General features: G+C 42.7%; 1 protein-coding gene and 1 long non-coding RNA gene across 2 annotated transcripts in view; one reads left to right on the top strand and one right to left on the bottom strand.

The window, feature by feature from the left end:
* The window catches only part of LOC309356386, a 63,484-nt gene that overhangs the window by 40,422 nt on the left and 1,777 nt on the right, over nucleotides 1–21,285 (bottom strand). The window lies entirely within an intron of this gene.
* The window catches only part of ARIH1 (ariadne RBR E3 ubiquitin protein ligase 1), a 49,850-nt gene continuing 34,732 nt past the window's right edge, over nucleotides 6,168–21,285 (top strand). Inside the window, exon 1 of the mRNA XM_081887695.1 lies at nucleotides 6,168–6,796. Coding sequence (XP_081743821.1) covers nucleotides 6,413–6,796 — 384 coding nt within the window. The 5' untranslated portion in view covers nucleotides 6,168–6,412. The remainder of the gene's footprint in view (nucleotides 6,797–21,285) is intronic.

Here is a 21,285-nt window from a genome sequence, read left to right as displayed (position 1 = left end):
TAGAAGAAAAGGCATTTTCAGAGTAAAACTCTTCAGTTTACACCCCCCTTTCCTGGCCAGCTGCTTTTCCCATTAGCTCTTGCCCTTTAACCTTAGGAAAATGTGGCTAAAGTCTCTAATGGGAAGAACATGGTATTATTTTCTGTTAAACAATAAATCCTACTATTTACTAACTCTTAGTTAGTGCTTTTGCAGCTTGATTGTATTCTGTAATATGTGGGGTCAGTGTAACCTTTTTGCTCCCAGCCTATAATTCCCTTTTACAACTTTGAGAATTTTGGCTCCTGCTATAAATCAGGGGGGCCCTTGTCCAGGAGGATAAACATCTGCCAAAGTCCTTAGCCAGCTGGTTTTCTGCCTGGCATAAAACATACAAACATTTGCAAATATATCTTTAAGCTCATTTTAAAATACAGGCCTTGATCAGATGCCTCAGTTCAACTGCTCCTCATACGGCTTGAAGCACTGAAGGGATTCTGGTTCCTTCCAATTCTATGACTCTTACTGGTATGATCTGATGATCACTCAGTGGCGTGCGGTGAAATTTTCCATAGGGGAACAGAGACAGAAGCATCAGCTTGAGAGGACGGTCGGGGTGGGATGGGGTGGTGGTTTGTGGGTGGGGTGTCACAAAATCCCACAGGTAAGTATTGTGCCTCCCTCCCTAAACCAGGCAGAAGCTTCCTGGGCTTTGGGAAGGCGAAGTCAGGCCCCTGACAGGATGCTGGATTCAAGCAGAAGTCAAGCATGGCTCTCCCACTCTGACATCTACCTGCTTCCAGCCCAGTTCTCACACATATCTCTCGATTTTGTTTTTGCCCCACCCATTTGCCTTCAAGCATAGAGCAACCATTGCTAGATCCAGAACCCCAGGGATTAGAAGGGACTCATACAGACTAACCTCCCCTCTAAAAAACATCCCCTCACAACTGCATTGTATTGTCTATTTATTGAAATAACAGCCAAATAAAGCTTTTGATAAAATACTGTTGTACTGTTGTCCATCTGACTCTAGTATGTTTTATATATTAGAGAGAGAGTTTTATCACTTGTTTGCTAACCAGGGCTCCTTGGGGACTGGCAGGATATTGAATAGATGAAATAATAATAAGCAATAATAAATAATAATAATAAGCAAGTCACATGAAGTACTGGTTATGCAGTTAGGGACTGGCGATTAGCTACGTAGTCCAAGCAAAAGGTACAAACAGAATACAGGAGATCTTGGATCTATTTCTCTTTCAGTGTAGGAAAAGACTTGCTGGATAGAACCAAAGTCCATATGTAGTCCAACCCGTCACCAAATACTGTAGATGCCTTTGAGAAGCCCTCTGTCTTAGGTGGTTTCCCTGCAGGGAGAGAAGGGTTGCCTTGCCTAAGTGTTAAGAGTTAGGGAGGCTTTTTTGATCTCTCAGCAAAAGGATGGTTGGGTGGTTTTGTGGCGTAGCTCTCTCTTGGGAAATGAGCGTGGCATAAGTAGCACATGGGTTATCTCACAGGAACAAATTTGTCTCTGGATGCTTTCCTTTCCTAATCTTTTGTAACTAGAACTCTGCCCGCCTGCCCTACCCGCAAGACTGATGTTTCCTTCTGGAGAGACCTTGGAAAATAGGTGACAAGACTTAATCTTTCCAAATCTTTCTTCTTTTTCCTGACCTACAGATCGCGGCTGGCACCGTGACTAATTATTATAAATGTTTTGTATTGTGCTCAGTTATTGTTTGTGTGGAGTTTGTATACACACATAAAACTCAATAAAATATAATTTACAAACAAAGATAATGAAGGCATTTATGATCCCATTATGAGGGCTATAATAATTGCATTAAGAGTTATGAATCTTGTTTAGTGGAGCTGCCACAAACATTCATTACGTTATTACAGGCATGTCCAACAGGTCGACCACGATATACTGATTGGTTGTGGGGTGTCCTTTGTGATCTCCACCCAAGAGGGGGGAAAGCCTGCCCCCCAAAAAGCTCATTAACTCTGGCTCCCTAAAAAAAGCTGAACAACTCTGGGTAGATCACTGCCAGTTTGTTTTTTTTATACTGTGAGTAGATCACAGTCTCTTGGGAGCTGGAATAAAGCATAATGAGTCTTTAAAATCTTATACTAATTTGCAACTTGATGCTATACAAAGTTTGCTCCTTATATTTCTATCATGCCCAATTCAGCAGGTTTCTTCTGTTTCAACTTTTAAACGCCTGCTGATTTTTTTTCTATCCTACCAGGCCTATTCAGGCAATTAATAACACGTCTTTCCAAAATGGTTGATTGATCTGCCCAAGGCTTATCAAGTCCAACCTCCTGCAACGCGGGAATGTCAACTATAGCATCCCTGACAGATGGCCATCCAACCTCTCCTTAAAAACCTCCAAGGAAGGAGAGTCTACCACCTTCTGAGGGAGTCCATTCCACTGTTGAACAGCTCAGTTCTTTGTGAAGTTTCGTCAGAATCTCCTTTCTTGTAAATTGAATCCATTGTTTCTGGTCCTAGCCTCCAGAGCTTGCTCCATCTTCCATGTAGCAGCCTTTTAGATACAGTATTTAGATATTTGAAGATGGCTATCTCCTCTCAGTCTCCTTTTTCTCCAGGCTAAACATACCCAGCTACCTCCGTCTTGGTTTCCAGACCCTTGATTCCAGCTTGTCAATATCCTTCTTAAATTGTGGTGCCTATAACTGATTTATGAAATTGTGGTTTATAAATATTTTAATGAATAAATAAATATGTTATTTTTTTCTTAGCTTAAATACTTTGTTTAAAGTATTTCTTAAATGCTGCTCATTTAAAAGTTTTAAGGTGGTGTACCAAAGTATTACCAAAATTATTCACAATCATATAAGCGGAATAGAGAAAACAGCAACGAATAATTTTAATCATAAGAAGCAAGAGGCAGGCTAAAAAACAGCAGGGTAAAGGCTGTTCCAACTAAAATGTCATCTAAAAATACCTGGGCAAACAGGAAAGTCAACCAGGATTTTAAAAGACTATGTTGGTGGCACCAGATGCATCTCTTGCGGGAGGGCATTCTGAAAGAGTTTAAAAGGGCAAACATGTTTTTTTCTCCACCCCAATTTTATTCTCACAATACTCCTGTGAGGTAGGTTAGGCTGAGAGGCAATGACTGGCCAGAGTCTTGTTACAAATTAATGGTTTACTGAATGGGGTTTTTCATTAGGGTTTCCCAAGTTGTCTAACCACTATGCCAATCTAGGTTGGGTTTGATTGCAGAGAAATGAAGTGTAGGTATCTGACAACGCAGACCAGAGAGGAAATTCTGAACATTGTTTTCTACTATGAAGTTTTTTGACTTCTGCAATTATGTTTTTGTAGTTTTGAAAGCAGGTAAGTAGTACATACAATCAGGAGAGAATATATGTTAAGTCAAGTCCCATTGCAGAAGCAGTGGATACAACCGGAATACCTGGCTTCACCCCAGATTTGTGGCTGGGGCAAAAAAGGCATATACCCATACCTTTGGTGGGAATGCCTGTGCAGGAGTTTTGATCAAAGGTATGTCATGAATTTTAATATAATTAGAGGCCCTGTTATGATTCTATTTACCCTCTTTGAGGTGGTAAACATGAATATCAAATGTGCAGGCTTTTAAAACATTTCTGTTGGCTGTACCGCAGCCAAACTCTCCATCACACAGAAAGGGGAAGCATCACATATCTGAAGCATATGGGATATGGAACATTGCTATTTCTAATAAGCACGAGTGAAATGTTTTGAAAGGTACAGAAAGACCCAGAGACTTTTTAGTGGAACTTTATTCCATATGTAAAGACTTGCAGTGGCAACAACATCATGCAAAATCTGGAATCCCTGGCAATGCTTCTGGAATAACATCTTTTACTGTTAATTTCAGGTACATCAATATGAATGGTATAAATCTTCACTTATTTATGGGCATCTGGAATACCCTATGATTTTTCTGATTTTGGTATTAACCATTGTTGTAGTAGTTTTGTTATTTTAAATTCTTAATACGTTTTTACTTATAATAAAAAGATGGAGTGGACACAAAGAGCTTAGAGGAAGCTGTCTAAGGCTCAACTCTCATGTGTGATGCCATCACCAAGAAGAGAGTTACTCTGAGCATGTGCTGGGTACTTTGCTTTACTAATGAGTAGGAAAAGCTAGTCCTCCAAAAGCGAGGATTAGAGAAAACAGCACTTCCCAGGTCAGATGTTTCCAGGTCACTGGTTTCTCAGTGGACCTGTGCGTTAGTATTGCTTTTTAAAGACATTAATTGCTGTCAAGCCACAAAATGCATTCCCTCACAGTCCACACAGCATATGCTTACTGCTTTTCCTTGTTGTCTTTTTGATTAATACTTCGTGCCCTGTATTTATCTACAGTGGACTGCATGTTTTGTTCTTTTAAAAAAGGAAGAGTCATTTAATAGCAGTTAGCAATTGACCCTCAAATTGTGTGTTTGTTGGGAAGGGCAATCACATGAACTTAGACAACCTGATTACTATGAATGTTTTGCTCCACGCAGTCTTGCAAGAAAATTTAAGGGTTTTTTTAGCAGCCCTAGAATACTCTCTCTCCTGACAGACTTGCCTGGTCTCCTATGTTGTAGACTTTTCAGCACTAGAGAAAGACCATTTTTATTTATAAAGTTTCCTGCATTTAGAATTTGGCACTATTCTCCTATGCTGGATTAAGGCTGGTTCTCTGCTCATTTTATGTTGTTTCTGTGCTAGTTTTTACAACGACATTGACTCACTTTTCTGCTGATTTCAGTTTTATTTTTATGTATTAACATGCTTGAAGTGTGCATTTGTGATGTGGCTTGATTCTGCTTTTATACAGTGTTGTAAACTGCTCAGATGACTGTGCTGAATGAGCAATATAAAAATAAGTGGTGTGCCTGTCTACTGAGAAGTAAATGCCACTGGGTCTCATTCCAAAAAGCCTAACTTCACATATATGTTGGAAAAGATGAGTCTCAAAATCTAACCGTTGGAAACAAAGGCATTGCTTGGAATGAGGCGAAGTTTTGTAGGCCATTCTTCAATGTTTATGCTTGTTATCATTTTCTCTTCAGTTTTGATTCAGTTATTTAATCGGAACAATTTTTTTGAATTGCTCTACACGATGGGTATAGATTTTTCTTGGTACTTACTGACATTATTATGGAAATGTGGCATACAAATAAAACATGATGTGAAAGGGCTTCTCCACACAGTACATAGTTACATACCTTGTAGAATTTGCTACAAGATGTTGTGGTGGTTGCCCACTTCTGTAGATTTAGACCAGTGATGGCCAAACTTGGCCCTCCAGCTGTTTTGGGACTACAACTCCCATCATCCCTAGCTAAAAGGACCAGTGGTCAGGGATGATGGGAATTGTAGTCCCAAAGCAGCTGGAGGGCCATCTTTGGCCATCACTGATTTAGACAAATCCATAGAAGATGCAGGTGCCCATCGGTGGGGTTTTAGTTTACTGAAATGGATGTCAGGTGTTTTATGGGGAGCAATTCACATGTGGCATCTAACACAAATCAACAAGATGCTGAGGAGATATACATTTTCCAGAATGAAATTACTGTGAACCAGGCAGAAGGCCTTTTTCGGTGGCCACACCTTGTACTGTGACCTCCCTGCAAGATGCCCAAGAGTTAAAACAACTACATAATTTTTCGGCAATGTCTGAAGGCAGCCCTGTTTGGGGAAGCTTGCACTGTTTGATGCCGTATTTTGTTGGAAGCCGCCCAAAGAAGCTGGGGCAACCTAGTCAGACGCGCGGGGTAAGAGAAATTAATTGTTATTCTTCTCTAGCAAACTCTTGCCACAAACCGCGCGCCACTTGCCCCCAAACCCCTTTTGCCACACCCAAGATGGAGGCGCCCAACCACTCCCTTTCTGAAGGCGAGCAAAGCGAGGAAGGAAACCTCTCCCGCTCAGAAAATGGCCGCCGCACTGGAGACTCCCTTTTATTGTTCACGCGCGTGGCCACACTCAATATGGCCGTCACCACCAGCCTCTCCTCAGAAAAGCGTCAGCGCGCCGGGAGAAAAGAGGGGCGGGGCTTGTCGCCGCTCTTCCCCACCCCGCTCTTTCTGGCCCGGCCCGCGACGCCGGCGACGTCAGGCGACGCGGGGTTGCGCCCCGCCGCTGGCTGCGTGCGTGCGTGCGTGCGTGCGTCGAGGTGACGGAGCGGGCCGGACGCGTCCCTTTGTTGGCTCAGCGGCGCCTGTGAGGAGAAGCAGCAGCAGCAGCAGCAGCGGGCAGAGGCAGCAGCGGCGGGTGTTTGTTATCGGTCCGCCGAAGGGAGGCGGCCAGGCCGGAGCCTTCGAGTCCGCCCGTCCCCCCGGCGGCCCGCTGGGGCCGGCCCCGCTCCGCGCCGTCTCTCCCCGCCGCTCCAGCCGCCGCCGCCTCAGCCGCCGCCATGGACTCGGACGAAGGCTACAACTACGAGTTCGACGAGGACGAGGAGTGCAGCGAGGACAGCGGCGCCGAGGAGGATGAGGACGAGCCCGACGACGAGGACGAGCCCGACGACGACAACCTGGACCTGGGCGAGGTGGAGCTGGTGGAGCCCGGGCTGGGCGTGGGCGGCGAGCGCGACGGGCTGCTGTGCGGCGAGACGGGAGGCCTGGGCCCCGGCGGCGGGAGCGGCGGAGGCCTGGGCAGCAGCGGCCTGGGCGGGCCGGGCCCCGGCGGAGGGCTGGGCCACGAGCAGGAGGAGGATTACCGCTACGAGGTCCTGACGGCCGAGCAGATCCTGCAGCACATGGTGGAGTGCATCCGAGAGGTCAACGAGGTCATCCAGGTGCGCGCGCGGGGCCCGGCCGGCTCGAGGGGGCCCCCGGCTTGGCTTGCACGCGGCGGGTGGCGGAGGAGGAGGAGGAGGAGGAGAGGAGCGGAGCAGCCGCGGCTGGAGAAAGCTCGGGGGGGGCGGGGGAGAGGGAAGGGGTGGGCGCTGCTCGTGCAGGAATGCGGGCCGTGGAGGGCCAGGAGGATCGGCCGCGGCCTGCTCCAGCCACGCCTTCGCACAAGCGCTTCGCCCAGCCAGCGAGCTGCTTGGGAGGCCCTTGCTTTTCCTCCCGCGTCCTCCCTCTCTAAGCTCTTATTTCTGCCTCTTGGCAGGGGCGACGCGGAGGGGGGAGCAGGATGAATGAGGAGCAATGGCTCGGGGTGCCGTTGTCTTGTTGCGATGGGGGGAAGGAAGGGGGAATGTGCTCAAGCGGGTGTTGCCGGCTGTGTTAGTGTGTGCGCGCTCAGGGTTTTCAGTGAACCCGGCGTGGCAGCCGAATGGGCCGTGCAGCGTTAGAAACAGCGGCTTTGTGGAACTTTAAACCCACAAACAAAATAGCCTACGCTTATACGAGCTGGAGTTCCCTGATGCATAAAGCATTGTTCCCAGTTGGAAGAAAGAGAGGCGGATATATATACACACACTCTTACTTGTAAGCAGTGGAGGGTGACTAATAGCCATGAAATGCATGTGTATGCATAGCCTGTGACAATTCTCTGTGGACCTTAAATGTGTATATGCCATTCCTATTATCATCAGAAATAATCGATGTTAACACAGTTATCTTAGACTTTTTTTAAAGAACTGTACCCTGTAGTCAGCCAGGAAACCATTGTCCAGAAGGTTGTACCCCTATGATCCCTAGGCATCTTTTTAAAAGCTTCTGGACTGTGAACTTAGGGACTGCACCCAGGCCCAGGAATTGAGCCCCAACAATCCTTTGCAGAGTGCGCCTTCTGGACTGTGCTGTGCAGCTTTTCAGTATTGCAAAATAAAAGCAACAGGGCAGGGCTCAAGAATGTGGAGTGGTGTGGGTCTGGAGTTTTTAGGTACTGTTGTGGCCTTGTGAGCTGTATAGTTTCAGATATGCTTCAGTCTGCACCCACATGTTTAGAAACACTCGTTCGTGTTGCACTTTTTGCAGGTTCCACAGATACTAGAACTTTCTCAGAAATAGGGTTAATCATACTTCAAGTAGTTCCATTGAAATTGATGGACACAACTAGCTTCAGTACATTAATTTCAGTGGGTTTGTGCTGAATAGTTGCCAGGTCTGCTAGAAGGGGGATGAGCCTTCCAACTGCCAAGGGGTCTCATCTGTCTGACATAATGCTTTTTGGCTACAGTAAAATATGAGTTTGGGGACATGGAGATGCTGTTATAAGATTTTAGGGTGGTGTGTGTTAGAATTCCAATAAATTGTGTATTGATTTTTGTGAACAATTTTATTCCTAATAGTGGTCATGAAGCTAGATGGTGGTTAAATCTTTTCAGTTCTAACCATTCATTCATATTAGGCATCCTTACATGGTGCTATCTTGAAAATTGCTGGTTCTTCTGGTAGAACTAGGAAAATCTCATGCTTTTATCTGGGTATTTTACTGTGCTTTTCAGTCCTCAAGATGACATACAATTGCCTAGGATGTGTGACCCCGCCCCCCTTACACAGACAATAACTATTAAGGTAGTCAGGCAGGCAGTATTCTGTTAGCATCTTCACCATCATGAACTTACAACCATATTTAATGGTTTGCCTTTAGATAATATACCACAATAAAACATAAGTGCTCCCCTACACATACTGATCTTGCTGAAAAGTCATTGATTCCTGCAAAATATCATTTGACTTACTCAGGAAAGTTAATAACAGATTAACATGATTCAGGAGCACTCTGTCTTAGGTACTAAAGAAGGTGTTAAGCTATGGAAGTTTTGATTCTAATTTTGTTTGGTTCAAGTTGCTTTTCTTGTTTGGCAACCACGTTACTTCTGGTTGGTAGGAATAATTGTCCTCCCTTGTCTCACAGGTTAGTTGCCATAGCAGGGGGTAGGCAATCAGTGGCTTACATAAAACTCTTTGAAAACTTCTTCCTTAAGCAGCTCCTTTGTTTGGATCAACTAGGAGAGGAAGTTACTTTGATGATAAAAGTACAGGCATCCTTACTTTGCATGGTGTTCACATGGTTGCTGAACTTGGATATAACATAGAAGATAAGTTGCATGGTGCCCTGACTGATTTTGTCTGTACCATCTGTACCATACATTTAAAGCAGTGCCACTTTAGAGGTTCATTACTTCCCCTAAGAATCCTGGGAAGTGTCTTTTGTTAAAAGTGCTGAGAGCTGTTATTCCACATCACAGTATTCCCCCCACAGAGCTTCAGTTCTCGCAAGAGTCAGTCCCTCTTCCCAGGTAGCTCTGTGAGGTGAATGTTGGTCTCCCAACAGCTTCTCAGCACTTTAACAAATGACATTTCCCAGCATTTTTACTCTTTAAAGTGATATACCTTAAAGAGTACCTGAAATGTATAGTGCAGATGGGACCTTTGTTTTACTGCATGTGTGTGTTGTAACCATTTTCTAGCAAATACTTTGCCAAATCAAAATCTCCCTCCTGTCCTTTGAGTGGAAAAGAGATGTAGTACTGGTATATCTGGCAGGTGGAAAAACCAGTAGGAGATGGGGGGCAGCATTCTAACATTTATTTTAACTGTGATGAGACAGGAGAGAAGCTAGGATTGGAAAATGCATTCAGATGATACAGAGAGGATTTAAACATGATTTGGCCCTAAACATGACTAAAGAGAAGGGGCAGTGCTTTTTTCTGGAGAGGATGCAGGGGTACAAATACCCCTAAACATTTTATTAATCTAAGTTTGGCCTCATTGAAGGGCAGTATTTCAATATGAGTAGGAAAATGAGAGTACCCCTAAGCATTTTTTTCAAGATAAAAAGCATTGAGAAGGGGTAACCATGAACCTATTTGGGGTCCTAGAGGGGTCATTGTGGCCAGAGATTGCTCTCCTATTCCCAACAGAAGACCTGCATGTCAGTTTTATATTGGGCGTAGAACTCTCAGCTTCCAGCCCTAAATCTATAGAGTTAAGCTGAAAGCAAACTGAACCCAAACTTTTTTAAGGGCCTTCACTGATGTGGTGAGAAGAATGTGAGAGGTAGTGTACTTTGCCCTGTAGATTGCAGCTGCTGTGTCATTATCTGTTCTTACCCACCCTGTTTGCAGCCTGGCAGTTTGCACTTTAAATACAACAAAGTTTTGCATAACAGGGGAGGGCTGCAATAGAGTCTGACTTGACAGCAAGTAGGAAAATACTTGTGAAGTAACTTGTAGCACTATTTGTGTACTTTTGTCATCCAAAGTCATGTTGGCTACTTCACATTAGTAGTGAAACACTTGCTTTTTGGGAACCTTCAGCCTTAAGGTTTAGTCCTTTGGTGATTTTTTTTTTAGGCAAGATGAAAAATGGCTGCAGTTTGATTTCAAATTGCAAGGGTTGGGTGGTTGTTATTGCAGAGTGAGTAACAGTGGGTGTGGATGCATTGCTTCTGCTTCAATTCTGTTCAAGTAGACCCTGATCTTAAGCTTATCTCTTCTTAATCTGTAGTGTGAGATATGTAAGAAGTGTGTATCTTGGTATATTTGTGTCTGACACTTCAAGGTCAAACATAAGATTGGAGTTTTATTCAGGGAGCAAATGTGCTTGGTCAACTAGATCTCCAGTCCCAGCCTGCTGCTGTTGGGTTATATGATCGGCTTCCCAGCTCTTGCTCCTCAGGTCTTCAGTTTTTGTGAGGCTGAGCTAGCACATGCTTTTTACTTGCTTAACCACTTCTACCTTGTGATATATTGAAGTTGTCTTCAATATATTACCCAGCAAACAGAAACTTTAGAATGAATGCCTTCTGGGTTGTTGGTTTTGTGTGTGTGACAGACACAGGAATGACTTACCACTCTGTAATGATGGAATGAGGTGGGGTTACTTGCTCAGTCTTAAAATCTGCATCAAAAGTCTATAATGAGCAGGAGGGAGCAGTTCAGCTAACTTATATAACATCACATGTTCATGTTTACATACTACTTTTGCAAGCATGCTGAATGCTAAGTTATCATTAGTTATTTTGCTGAATTCTTATCCAGGCACCATGGTTCTCAAATGTGAGTTATTTATTGAAAAGTCCTGAAATGGGCTTTGGAAATTATCAGAACACGATTGCATTACTACTTATGTTTCTGAATCTGAGGTGCTTGAGTCCACTTAACGCAAGATATTTTTGTTTTTGGAAAAAATACTAGAATACAGAATACCAAGCTAGTGTCAGACAGAAGTAAATGCATGTGTTGGTATTTGTTCTTACGCAAGTGAAAACTAATCCTTTCCTAATTGTTGATTGCTTGTATTTTAAAGGTTAAGTGCACAGACCTAACATTCCTTGAAAATTGAAGCCATTAAACATTATTTCCCTTAGGCTTTGAGCAGAGGGTTAGAGAAGAGAGGGGAAGTTGAACATTAAATGCATTAAATGACTTATCAGTTACCATATAAAATGCTACTTGATACATTATGAAATAATAAAATTAACACATTTTGATTCTGACAATAGTCAGGTATATTTTTGATACGAGAGATGGAACTACAAGCTGCTACAATCTAAATTAACTAAGCATATCCCCATGAGCATGAAGAAATAAATTCATTTTTTAAGAGAAAACTCAAATGAATGAATACAAGTAGGCTTCTGAATAGCTTCTTGCCTAGTGATAAGAAATTCACACAAGCTCTTCTAATAGAAAGATTTGATCTATTTTGCTTTTACTTTGGGACTAGTTGTGCTGTATAAAATTGTTATGTTGACAGTCAGGCTTGCAACTTGCTTGCAATACTTCTCTATAAAGTAGCTAGTACTGTTTCTCTGTACATTCTCATTGGATAGTTTTTCTTCACTTTTTCCATATGGGACTTTGCATGGAAGAAGAGAATACTATTGAAACATCTTAAGCTTTTGAGTATTATGCCTCAATATGTGTAGTAGGATAGGAGTTTTTGCACATAGATACGTGTTTGCATTAGTGAGAACTCACACAGATACCTGTTGGACACATGCTCTGGCTGGGAAGGGAAGAGGATTGACAAACACCCAGACTTGGTCCAAGAACAGTTCTGGAGCTGCTGCTTCGCCAACATCTCCTTGTTTTCTCCCTTTTGTGGGCAGCCCTGCAAACTGAGTCCAGATTCTGTTGTGTTCTCTGCCTCCTTTCTTGTGAGGAAACTGTATTTGTGGCCCCTGGCTTGAGGAATATTTTGTTCCCTTTGTCCTGAGGTCAGCTGCTAGGAAGACACAGCTACCCATGGCCTCTTTAACAACACTGCTGCTTGTTTCTTTTCTGATTTCTCTCCTCCCCCAAATTTCCTTCACCCTCTTCTCTCACTTTAGACTCCATTCTTGTCCAGTGGGCTTCTGCCACAAATTGAAGTAACAGAATCCATGTGTTTAGTTATCTTCTCATATTGTATCTGGAACCAATGGGTTATGGCAGTGGTTTTCAACCAGTGTGCCATTTAACCCTGGGGTGCCTTGAATTACGGTCATGGGTGCCGTAGACAATACTAGCACCTGACCTTCTCGCTCGCCTTCTCTTCCTCCCCTGATGCTCTCTTGCATCTCTGCCTCCCAAAGGTTTGTGCAGCTGTTTGATGCAGCAGCCCTGGCTACTAGCTCCCCAAGCAAATGGTGCTTCTGGGGCTGGCCAGTGGTTACTTTCCAGGTTCCTGTGGAACAGTGTGAGGAGGCACCTCTCTTTGGGGCAGGGGGGCAGCTCAGAGACCAGGGGCTGCCCAGAGGACTCCCATGGAGAGAGGAGAGGAGGCTGAAGGAACACTCCTTAAGGGAGCGTGAGGAGCTACCGGCTCTGCAGGCAGGGGGTGTCATAACTGGGCTCCTGATCCCCACAGGGGTGCTGCAGAAAGAATGTACAGTCATCCCTCTGGTTGCGTTTGCTTCATGTTGCGGATTTTCGGGTTGCGAACGCGGCAAACCCGGAAGTGTATACTTCCAGGTTTTTCGCACGCGCAGAAGCGATCTGTGCACTTTGCACATGTGCAGAAGCGCACACGCAGTAGCGACATTCTACTTACAGACTTTTCAGTCTGCAAGCGGCACCCCGAAACGGATCACATTCATAAGTAGAGGTACCACTGTAGTTGGTCAAGGGAGTTGTTGACCCAAAAAAATTGAAAACCTCAGGGTTATGACACGCTAGCATGCTTTGGAACTGTTATTACATCATGTGATAAATATGATTCTTAAGACCCAAGGAAAGTCAGCATGAAGGTAAAATCGGAATTAGCTCAGAAAAAAGATAAATGTGAGGCCTAGTTCTCACATACAGCTTAACCAGTAGTTAGCCTATCTGGATGTACCATGTACCACACCGGAGTGCAAAATGATGTTCTTGTGACCCTACACACAGCACGATATATCAGAGAAGGCCCTGACACCTAATTTTCTATGGGGAAGGAATTTTTATTTGATATGGAGGAACATTCATTGATGTGACCCTCAGCATGCACTCAGCCCATGTACTGCTGGATCAAGCCAAAAACCAGTCATGTCCAGCAATTTGCTCTCACAGCTGACAACCTGATGTGTCTTACATCATCATCATTATTATTACTACAATTTATAACTTGTTCTCACAGTTGACAACCTGATGTGTCTTACATCACCACCACCATCATTATTATTATTACAATTTATACACCGCCCTATACTCGGAGGTCTCAGGGCGGTTCACAACAAGACTGAACGCAGGACTGAGTGCAGCAGTGCTGGTCCTACTTACAATGCCCAGCAACTGGTATTCAGGAGCATATGGCCTCCAACAGTTGAGTTAGAGCACATAACCACATGGTTAGGAGTCTCTGATACCCCCATGCTCCTTGAATTTGTCTACTCCTCTTTTAAAGGCTGTCCAAATTGGTGGCCATCACTGCTTTTTGAGGGGACAAATTCCGTAATTTATGCTGTGTGTGAATGAATACTTCCTTTTTCCCCCTGTCCTGAATCTTCCAACATTCAGCTTCATTGGATGCAGTGCCTCAGGTTCTAGTGTTATGAGAGAGGGAGGCAAACCTATCTGTGCACTTTTCCTGCACCATCCATAATTTCATACAACACTGTTGTGTCTCATTATTCACCTTTTCCCCAGTTAAAAAGTCCCAAATAGTGTAATATTTCTTTAGCTGGTAACATTTCATCAGGTGGTTCTCAACATATTTAAAAAGCTTCTTTGTAAGTCTTTTTTCAAAACATCTTTAAAAACTACTAGAGAGTTCAGCTGCAGCAAAGTCATCCAGCTTCCTTGACAGGAAGCTTACTAGTCTTGTTCTTTAAACCACCATGTGATTCATATGCTTACTTTGAGGAATACTGTTCACCTTAAGATCAACAAAGGCTGAAAAGTGCCAAGAATGGACCAAACGAAAAGCCGCACCAAACAAAAAGCCGCATATGCACCCATGATATGAAAGAAAAGCCTAAAGTTATATCATGCCACTTCTTACCTCAAGATCAAAACAAGAGAAAAATACAAATGATCAGTGCCAAATTTACTATTTTACTATTCCTGTTGTCAACAGCCCTGCTTCAACCTGTTTTCACCTTTCTGTGTGCCTGTGGTGCTATTGAGGATATCGGCTAATCTTGTTGATTTACATCTGATGGGAAATGACTCTTGATTCCAATTCCAAGGAGCAGAACGTAGAGGTGTTCTTTGTGTCTCCCCAGCAGTTGTGAGAACTCCCTTCCCCTACAGGTCTATAAAATTCTGAATCCATATCCTTTTCTCTGCAAGCTAGGGGATAACACAAATTGGATACGTGTTATAAATTATTTTAGTTCTAATTCTTACCTTTGGTAAGCTCTTGAAAATGGATTGGACTGAAATTGAGCTCAAATTTCATTGTTCCTTGGACTCCCACTTTATTTGGGCTTCCAGGGAGTGGTCCAAAAATACTTACAGGTGTGTCATACTGGAAGATGAAGCTTGTTGGATGTGGCCACACTGCCCTAGTGGTTGTTGATGGAAGCAGAATTGGAGGAAAATTGAATTGGTTTAAAAGTTGGGCATTGCCTTTACCCAATGTGAAAGCACATGAGTTTGAAGAATAAGAGTGGATTGGCAAGTGTTCATATATGTGAAACTGTTTTATTGAAGGATCATGATCAGGTGTAATGCTTTTTGTTTCTAAGGTAAGAAGCAATAGCACAAAATTTTAATAAAGAAATTTAGGTTGAATGTTAGAAAGGACTCCCTAGTAGTGATGATGATAATAATAATAATATAGCACAGAAAAGATGCCCAGGGATGTTTTGGGATCACTTGCCATTGGCTTGTAAGCAAGCTTTGACACACTATTTTCATGCATTTGTTGATTTTATTGTAGCAGTGCTTTGAGTGCTTTTAACAGAGAAGCAACTCTTTAATATTAACAATAAATAGAAAGGTTTATATCAGGCTTCCTCAACCTCAGCCCTTCAGATGTTTTGAGACTACAATTCCCATCATCCCTGACCACTGGTCCTGCTAGCTAGGGATCATGGGAGTTGTAGGCCAAAAAAAATCTAGAGGACTGAGGTTGAGGAAGCCTGGTTTATATTCTTTTTGCCACTGGCTAATGGAGGCAGTTGTGGTAATAGCAGCACTGCAGGCCCTCATTAGCCAACCAGAATTTGACTCTTTTACTTCTCTGTTTTTTAAAAGCAGATGAATAGCTACCACTTGTGACAGTGGTAGGAAAACCAAGCCTTTTAATTCTGAGTTTGGTGGACTGTGCTCGGGTAATGTAGTAGCTAGATTTGTTGGAGAGACCCTGCCTTAAATTCCTGCTTGGCCACAAATCTTCCTGAGGAGCCTTGAGTTGATCTCAGCTGAATCTACCTCACAGGGTGGCTTTGAGGATAAAGAGAGGGGGGTATATTCTGCTCTGAGCTCTTCAGAGAAAGGGAAGGATTATAATATAATAGCGGAGCAATCTCCAGCTCTGTAATTGCATCTAGCATTAATTTTGTTTGCAAAACTTCATATATTATTACCAATGCACAAAAAAGGGCCTAGGCTGTCTGTCATTTAAAATGATGCACACTGAAACCATTGGTACTGAAGAAATGTGAGGCTTTTATAGCCTCTGTTTGAAACCTGGCAAAGTAATTTCATACTTGGAGTATTTTGAAATGTTTCTGAGTCTTTGTGGCTGTAAAATAGATTTGTTTGAAATATTGCTGATATTTCAGCTCTGTGCTAATTGTGGCAGCCATTCCAGAAATGAAGACCATTACTTGAAGCTGTCACTTTCAATGCTTAAGTGACTTGCAGATCCTTGATATATTTTTAACTTCAAGAGGGTTGCCTACTGGAATAGGACAGCTGTTTATTTTGCCACTAGCAGTCTTTGGGCAACAAGAGCACACATGTAATCACCCTAGCCCAGACCTAAGTAGAAAGGGGGGGTTATGTAACATGTTGCTCTCCGAGGGTTTAGAATAAGCTGGCTTGAGTTATGTGGGGTTTTTGTTTTTTGTTTTAGGCTGCAATTTTTTTTAAAAAAAAAAACATGCGTAACCTGAATAACTCTTGGGGGCCAACAGATCATATTGCTGTGTTTTGAGAATACCTGTGATATTTATTCTGACTTTTCCTCTAGATTTTTTTTTGTAGAAATTCAGTAGACTTTCTGCAGTGAAAATTGTATAACATAAACCCAATTGAGAAGACTCCCTCTTAAAAGGGTGGCATGTTGCACTTAGTGACCACTTGATACTAATCTATTCCTATAAAATCTTGATTACAGTGCTGTCTAAATTATTCAGTTGTATTGCATGGGCATTTAACATCTGTCAAATCTGTGAGGACGCGTTACACCACCACAGTAAGTGTAGGTGCACACATGGGTACTATGTAAATTTGACATTTGCAGAAAATGCCCAAGAGACTTGGCATGGCCTTTACTAGGATACGAAAAGTTTTTTTTTTTAAGGCAACAAGCCCTGGTAAAAGCTAGTTTTTCCCGGAATAATGTATTAATTAATCCTTTTAGCAGTACTGTTTAATCAAATGCATATTGTGTTGCTGTGGATTGTTCCATATTGAATATTTAACATAGGAAAATCACCTTATACAAGTCAGACTCCTGGACCACCATGTAGTTACTATTGGCTGTACTAACACCAGTCTTTCTCAGTTTTCAATATGCCAGATATTGAATCTGGGAACCTCTGCATGCAAAACATGTTCTCTACCATTGAACTACAGCCCTTCCCTTAAGGACATCTTAACTGTTTAGAAGCTTAGTTTTTGAAAAATGTCTGAAATTTTAGCATGTAACTCAAATATCTGGCCACCACAGTGTTTTTGCTGTCTCCTTCAAAATATGCTGGCAGATGCCTAACACAAGACATTAATATCCATGATATCTCTTTTCCACTTTTTCAAATGTGTTTCCTTTTCACTCACATTTTCCTTTGCCATATATCTTAAGAGACCCTTCCTACATGATGGCTTTCTCTTGGGCAAATTTTAATATGCCAGGATACTCTGTTTTGTATGAAATGACACAGATGTAAAGCGTGTCACTAAAATATATGCAAACAGAGGTGTGACCTTTTTCCATTCACTGTTCACATTTATTTTAAATGCAAAAATAGAGAATTAGATATGTGGACACGTACTGTACACCATGTCAGGTCAGCATGCAACGAAATGCAACACTTTCCTTAAAAGCAATATTTCACCCTCCCACTCTCTTCCTTCTTCCCAAACAGATTGCCAAAACTCCCCTCCTCTCTGAAAGAACACCCTACTTTTCTGGTAGAATGAAGCTTTGGGTGGAACCATATGGAAGCCCATAGTTCATTCATGAGTAAAGGTGGAAATTTAATAACTGGGCTGCTCTTTTCTGAAGCAATAATATTTCTAGGGCTTCCCACTTTGCACTGTCAGTTCCTGAAGTGAATACAGGTAAAGTAATTTTGCAGTAATATGGTGGGTTGTACATCATTATACAATAAAGCCAAGTGTAGGAGATTGTAAACCCATTGTCTCAAATTTCTAGTGTAAAGCTTTTCACTGAAGCTGATTGAAAAAACTACCTTTCCCCTTTCATTAGTTTTCTGGTGCTAGTGTCTTTCCTTTCATTGAGAGCTAGTGTGAAATCCTGGTTAGTTTTTTGAGCTTAGATTCAAGGAGCTCTAGTTTGAATACCCACAAGCAACAAAACTCACTGGGTGACATTGGGGCAGCCAGCACATAAAATGTGACAAGCCCATTGATGTATGCCACCCTGAGCTTCCTGGAAGAAAGTGGAACAGTAATGTGAGAAATGATGAGTCCAGGCTTCTAAGTACCAAAACTAGCTTCCATTTTAAGCTTCATCATTTGCTCCTTGATACCACACACTTTCAGTTGACTAGTTTTGTGCGGTTGACCGGTTTCTGAGGATTTCAGTGGGAAAGGGTAGGAGACACTTGCTGGCTAAGCACGTAATGAAGCTAGTAGAAGTGGAGCCCCTACTTTAAGCCTTAGCCTGTAGGAAAACTAATGCCATCTGAAATTTTGTGAGTCAAGCGTGTGTCTAATTAGGTAGAAATGATTTTTAAATTTAGCCAGGAACTGTTTGACATGGAACGGTAGGCAGGAATGTTTTGGTAATTTTGCGTTGTGTTTTAGAAATGCTGAATGAAATGCTTCTTCATTAACTAAAATGTTGTGTGTGTACATGCGTTCAAAACAAATGGATGAATTGACTGGGCAGTGCTTTTTTACATTTGAACTATGACTGCCATAGGGAGAGCCAAGAGTTCAGCACTCCTGAAGTCTTTCCACATTGAACTACCACTGTGCCTATCCAGTGCTTGGGATGCAAGGAGGCTCCTTCCCCAAATTATAGTGAATTTTTGCTAGTCTTATCCTGTAGGCAGATTAATATTGCTGAATATCTAGTCAGTTTCTCTCCTGCTCTCTCCTTGCCTTCCAAGTGTCTTCCATTTCCCTTGTATTGAACAGCCCTAGGGTGTGTAGCCATGAACACAATTCATGATTTTTAATTAACGTTTAGAATTCATACCAAAAACCAACAAAATCTTGCTTGCATTAGTGTGGCTAGGTAATTACAGTGGATGCTCGGGTTGCGAACGTGATCCGTGCAGGATGCACGTTTGCAATCCGCAGCGGCGCCTCTGCGCACGCGTGGGTTGCAATTCGGGGCTTCTGTGCAAAGCGTGATTTCGTGCTTCTGTGCATGCGCGACCGCCGAAACCTGGAAGTAACCTGTTCCGGTACTTCTGGTTTTCGGTGGTACGCAACCCCAAAAAACGCAACCTGAAGCGTCTGTAACCCGACAGAGCTTGAACCTAATGTTGTTATTTCCTCCCTCCCCACTCCAGATACTGTGGGCAAGAGTTTTGTAACAAGCCCAGGGCAGTCAGCACTGTAGTCCTACAGACTACAGCTTCCTTCCCCTCTGAGCACAGGCCACACTGGCAGACAGATGGAAGTTGGAACCCAACTCTGTCTGGCAGGACACATATCCCCCTTCCTCATCCCACTGTCTCCAGTGTTACGTTAGTAGCTGAAGAGTAGGGTATGAATGAAGGTGATGTGGGAACTCCCATTAGATGCTTTAAAAAAGAATCCATGCTAGTTGAATTGCAACTTCAAATGTGTTTTGTGCTGTGGGCATACTCTTGACTTTCTTGCAATTGGAGATCAGTTAGATATTGGTCTTCAACTGGTGCTGTGGGACTCATAAATGGATTATCTGAGGATTTTTTTGCATCTCCCTCCCTCCCAGTGTGGATCCTGTGTTGTGTGTTGGGATTAAAGGTGGTTTCTGGGTCTAAGAGAATGTTGAAGGTGTTTCTATTATAAACAAGCATAACAAAGTTGCCTTTCAGTGAAACTGTTGCATTCTAGTAGATTATTTGTGTGGATACAAATTCTACAGGGTCCTAGGATTGACAGTTTCCTCTGAGGTAGCAAACCATAATCTCTTACAACTGTAGCATAGTACTATAATAGAAATGAAGTGATCAAAGCAACTTGATATTTAAATGCTATGTTGTGAAACCTGCAACTCCCATCAATTCGTCCCTGATCATTGATTATTTGGGGGGGGGCTGATTGGAGTTGGAGTCCAATAATATCAGGCTATGTGTGTATGTGTGCCACACGTTTTCTACCCACCTACCCTGGCTGTAACATACAGTGGCAGATTTTGTGATTTGGTTTATATTTGTAGTGCTGCACATTCATTTTGCTAGCACTAGTCTTCTGAAGTAACAAATAGTTACTGTAGGCTTCTGGCAACGTTTAGAAACTTTAGAAATAGGTTATGAATATGGCGGGTGAGGTATTGAATGGCTTTATATTGCCATCTTAAAAACTGTTGTCAAAATCGCAACACTCGGAATTGGGTAGTGTAACTCTTGTTCCAGATAGCAGCTTACTAAAAAAACCCACATGTCTGGCCTTTGATACTTGGGGTACTTGAGGTAGTATGTGCTATGAGTCTGAAGTAGTGCTGGATAATTAGAATATTGGTCATTGTGTAAAGTAATGTCTTGTTGGAGCCATTTCTGAATTTCTGTCCATGGGTGCTAGAACCAGTGATGCTGCTTAGCTTTGCAACTGGGATGGAGTAGGGCTTAGAAATAAAATAAGCTTTTATGACATGAGTCAAAATACTATTTGTATTTCAGCTGGGCTCATAAATAAACAATGCCATTTTCAAGGCTCCCTGCCCTGTGTCATTCTCCCTCCCCAAACCTTACCTTCTAGCAGCAGTAGTGCTGGGGCCTGGCAACCTACAGTTCTCAGGCACTTCCCGTTTGTAAGTCTTCCTGGCCTTATGAAGTCCTCTCACTTAACAGATTCCTGTTGCTGAGTGTAAGTTGTAGTGTTAGAAAGGTACCAGGCGCGTTTTGCGACTAGTGTGGGTCCAATTGTGACGACATGGAGATCTTCGGATGCCAGATTGGCAACTGGGGGAAGCAAAATGTCATTTAGAGAAGGATCTGAAATATTTTCTTTGAAGCTTGAATTTGTTTTGTTCTGGGTTTTATTTGATGTTTTAATGCGTTGTAAACTGCTTTGTTCTTTAAAATATAAAGCAGTGTAGAAATTATGATGATGGTAACAATAACAAATTCCACCGGGAGGGCAGGGATGGCACCTAGACATTACATTGTGGAGACTGTAATCTAGGTTTAAGGTACCATTTGGCAATTAGATTATATATCTGATTTTTGAACACTGGCAAGTTGTGTTGTTTTTAGGAAGCAGGTAGGTGTAGCTAGCAAAATATGGTAGAGGAAATTCAGCTGCAGAGAAGTCTGGGGATAGTGAAGGATCTGTAGTTGTCTTCATCTTTAAGAGCTTTGTTTTTCTAAAACCCTTGATTACTTAAGATTTCTTTTAGGAAAACAGGAAACATA

Source organism: Podarcis melisellensis (assembly GCF_964234715.1).
Source record: "Podarcis melisellensis genome assembly, chromosome: 14".
Lineage (NCBI taxonomy): Eukaryota > Metazoa > Chordata > Lepidosauria > Squamata > Lacertidae > Podarcis > Podarcis melisellensis.
Note: the sequence above shows the minus strand (reverse complement) of the source record. Positions and strands in the feature narration are given on the sequence as shown.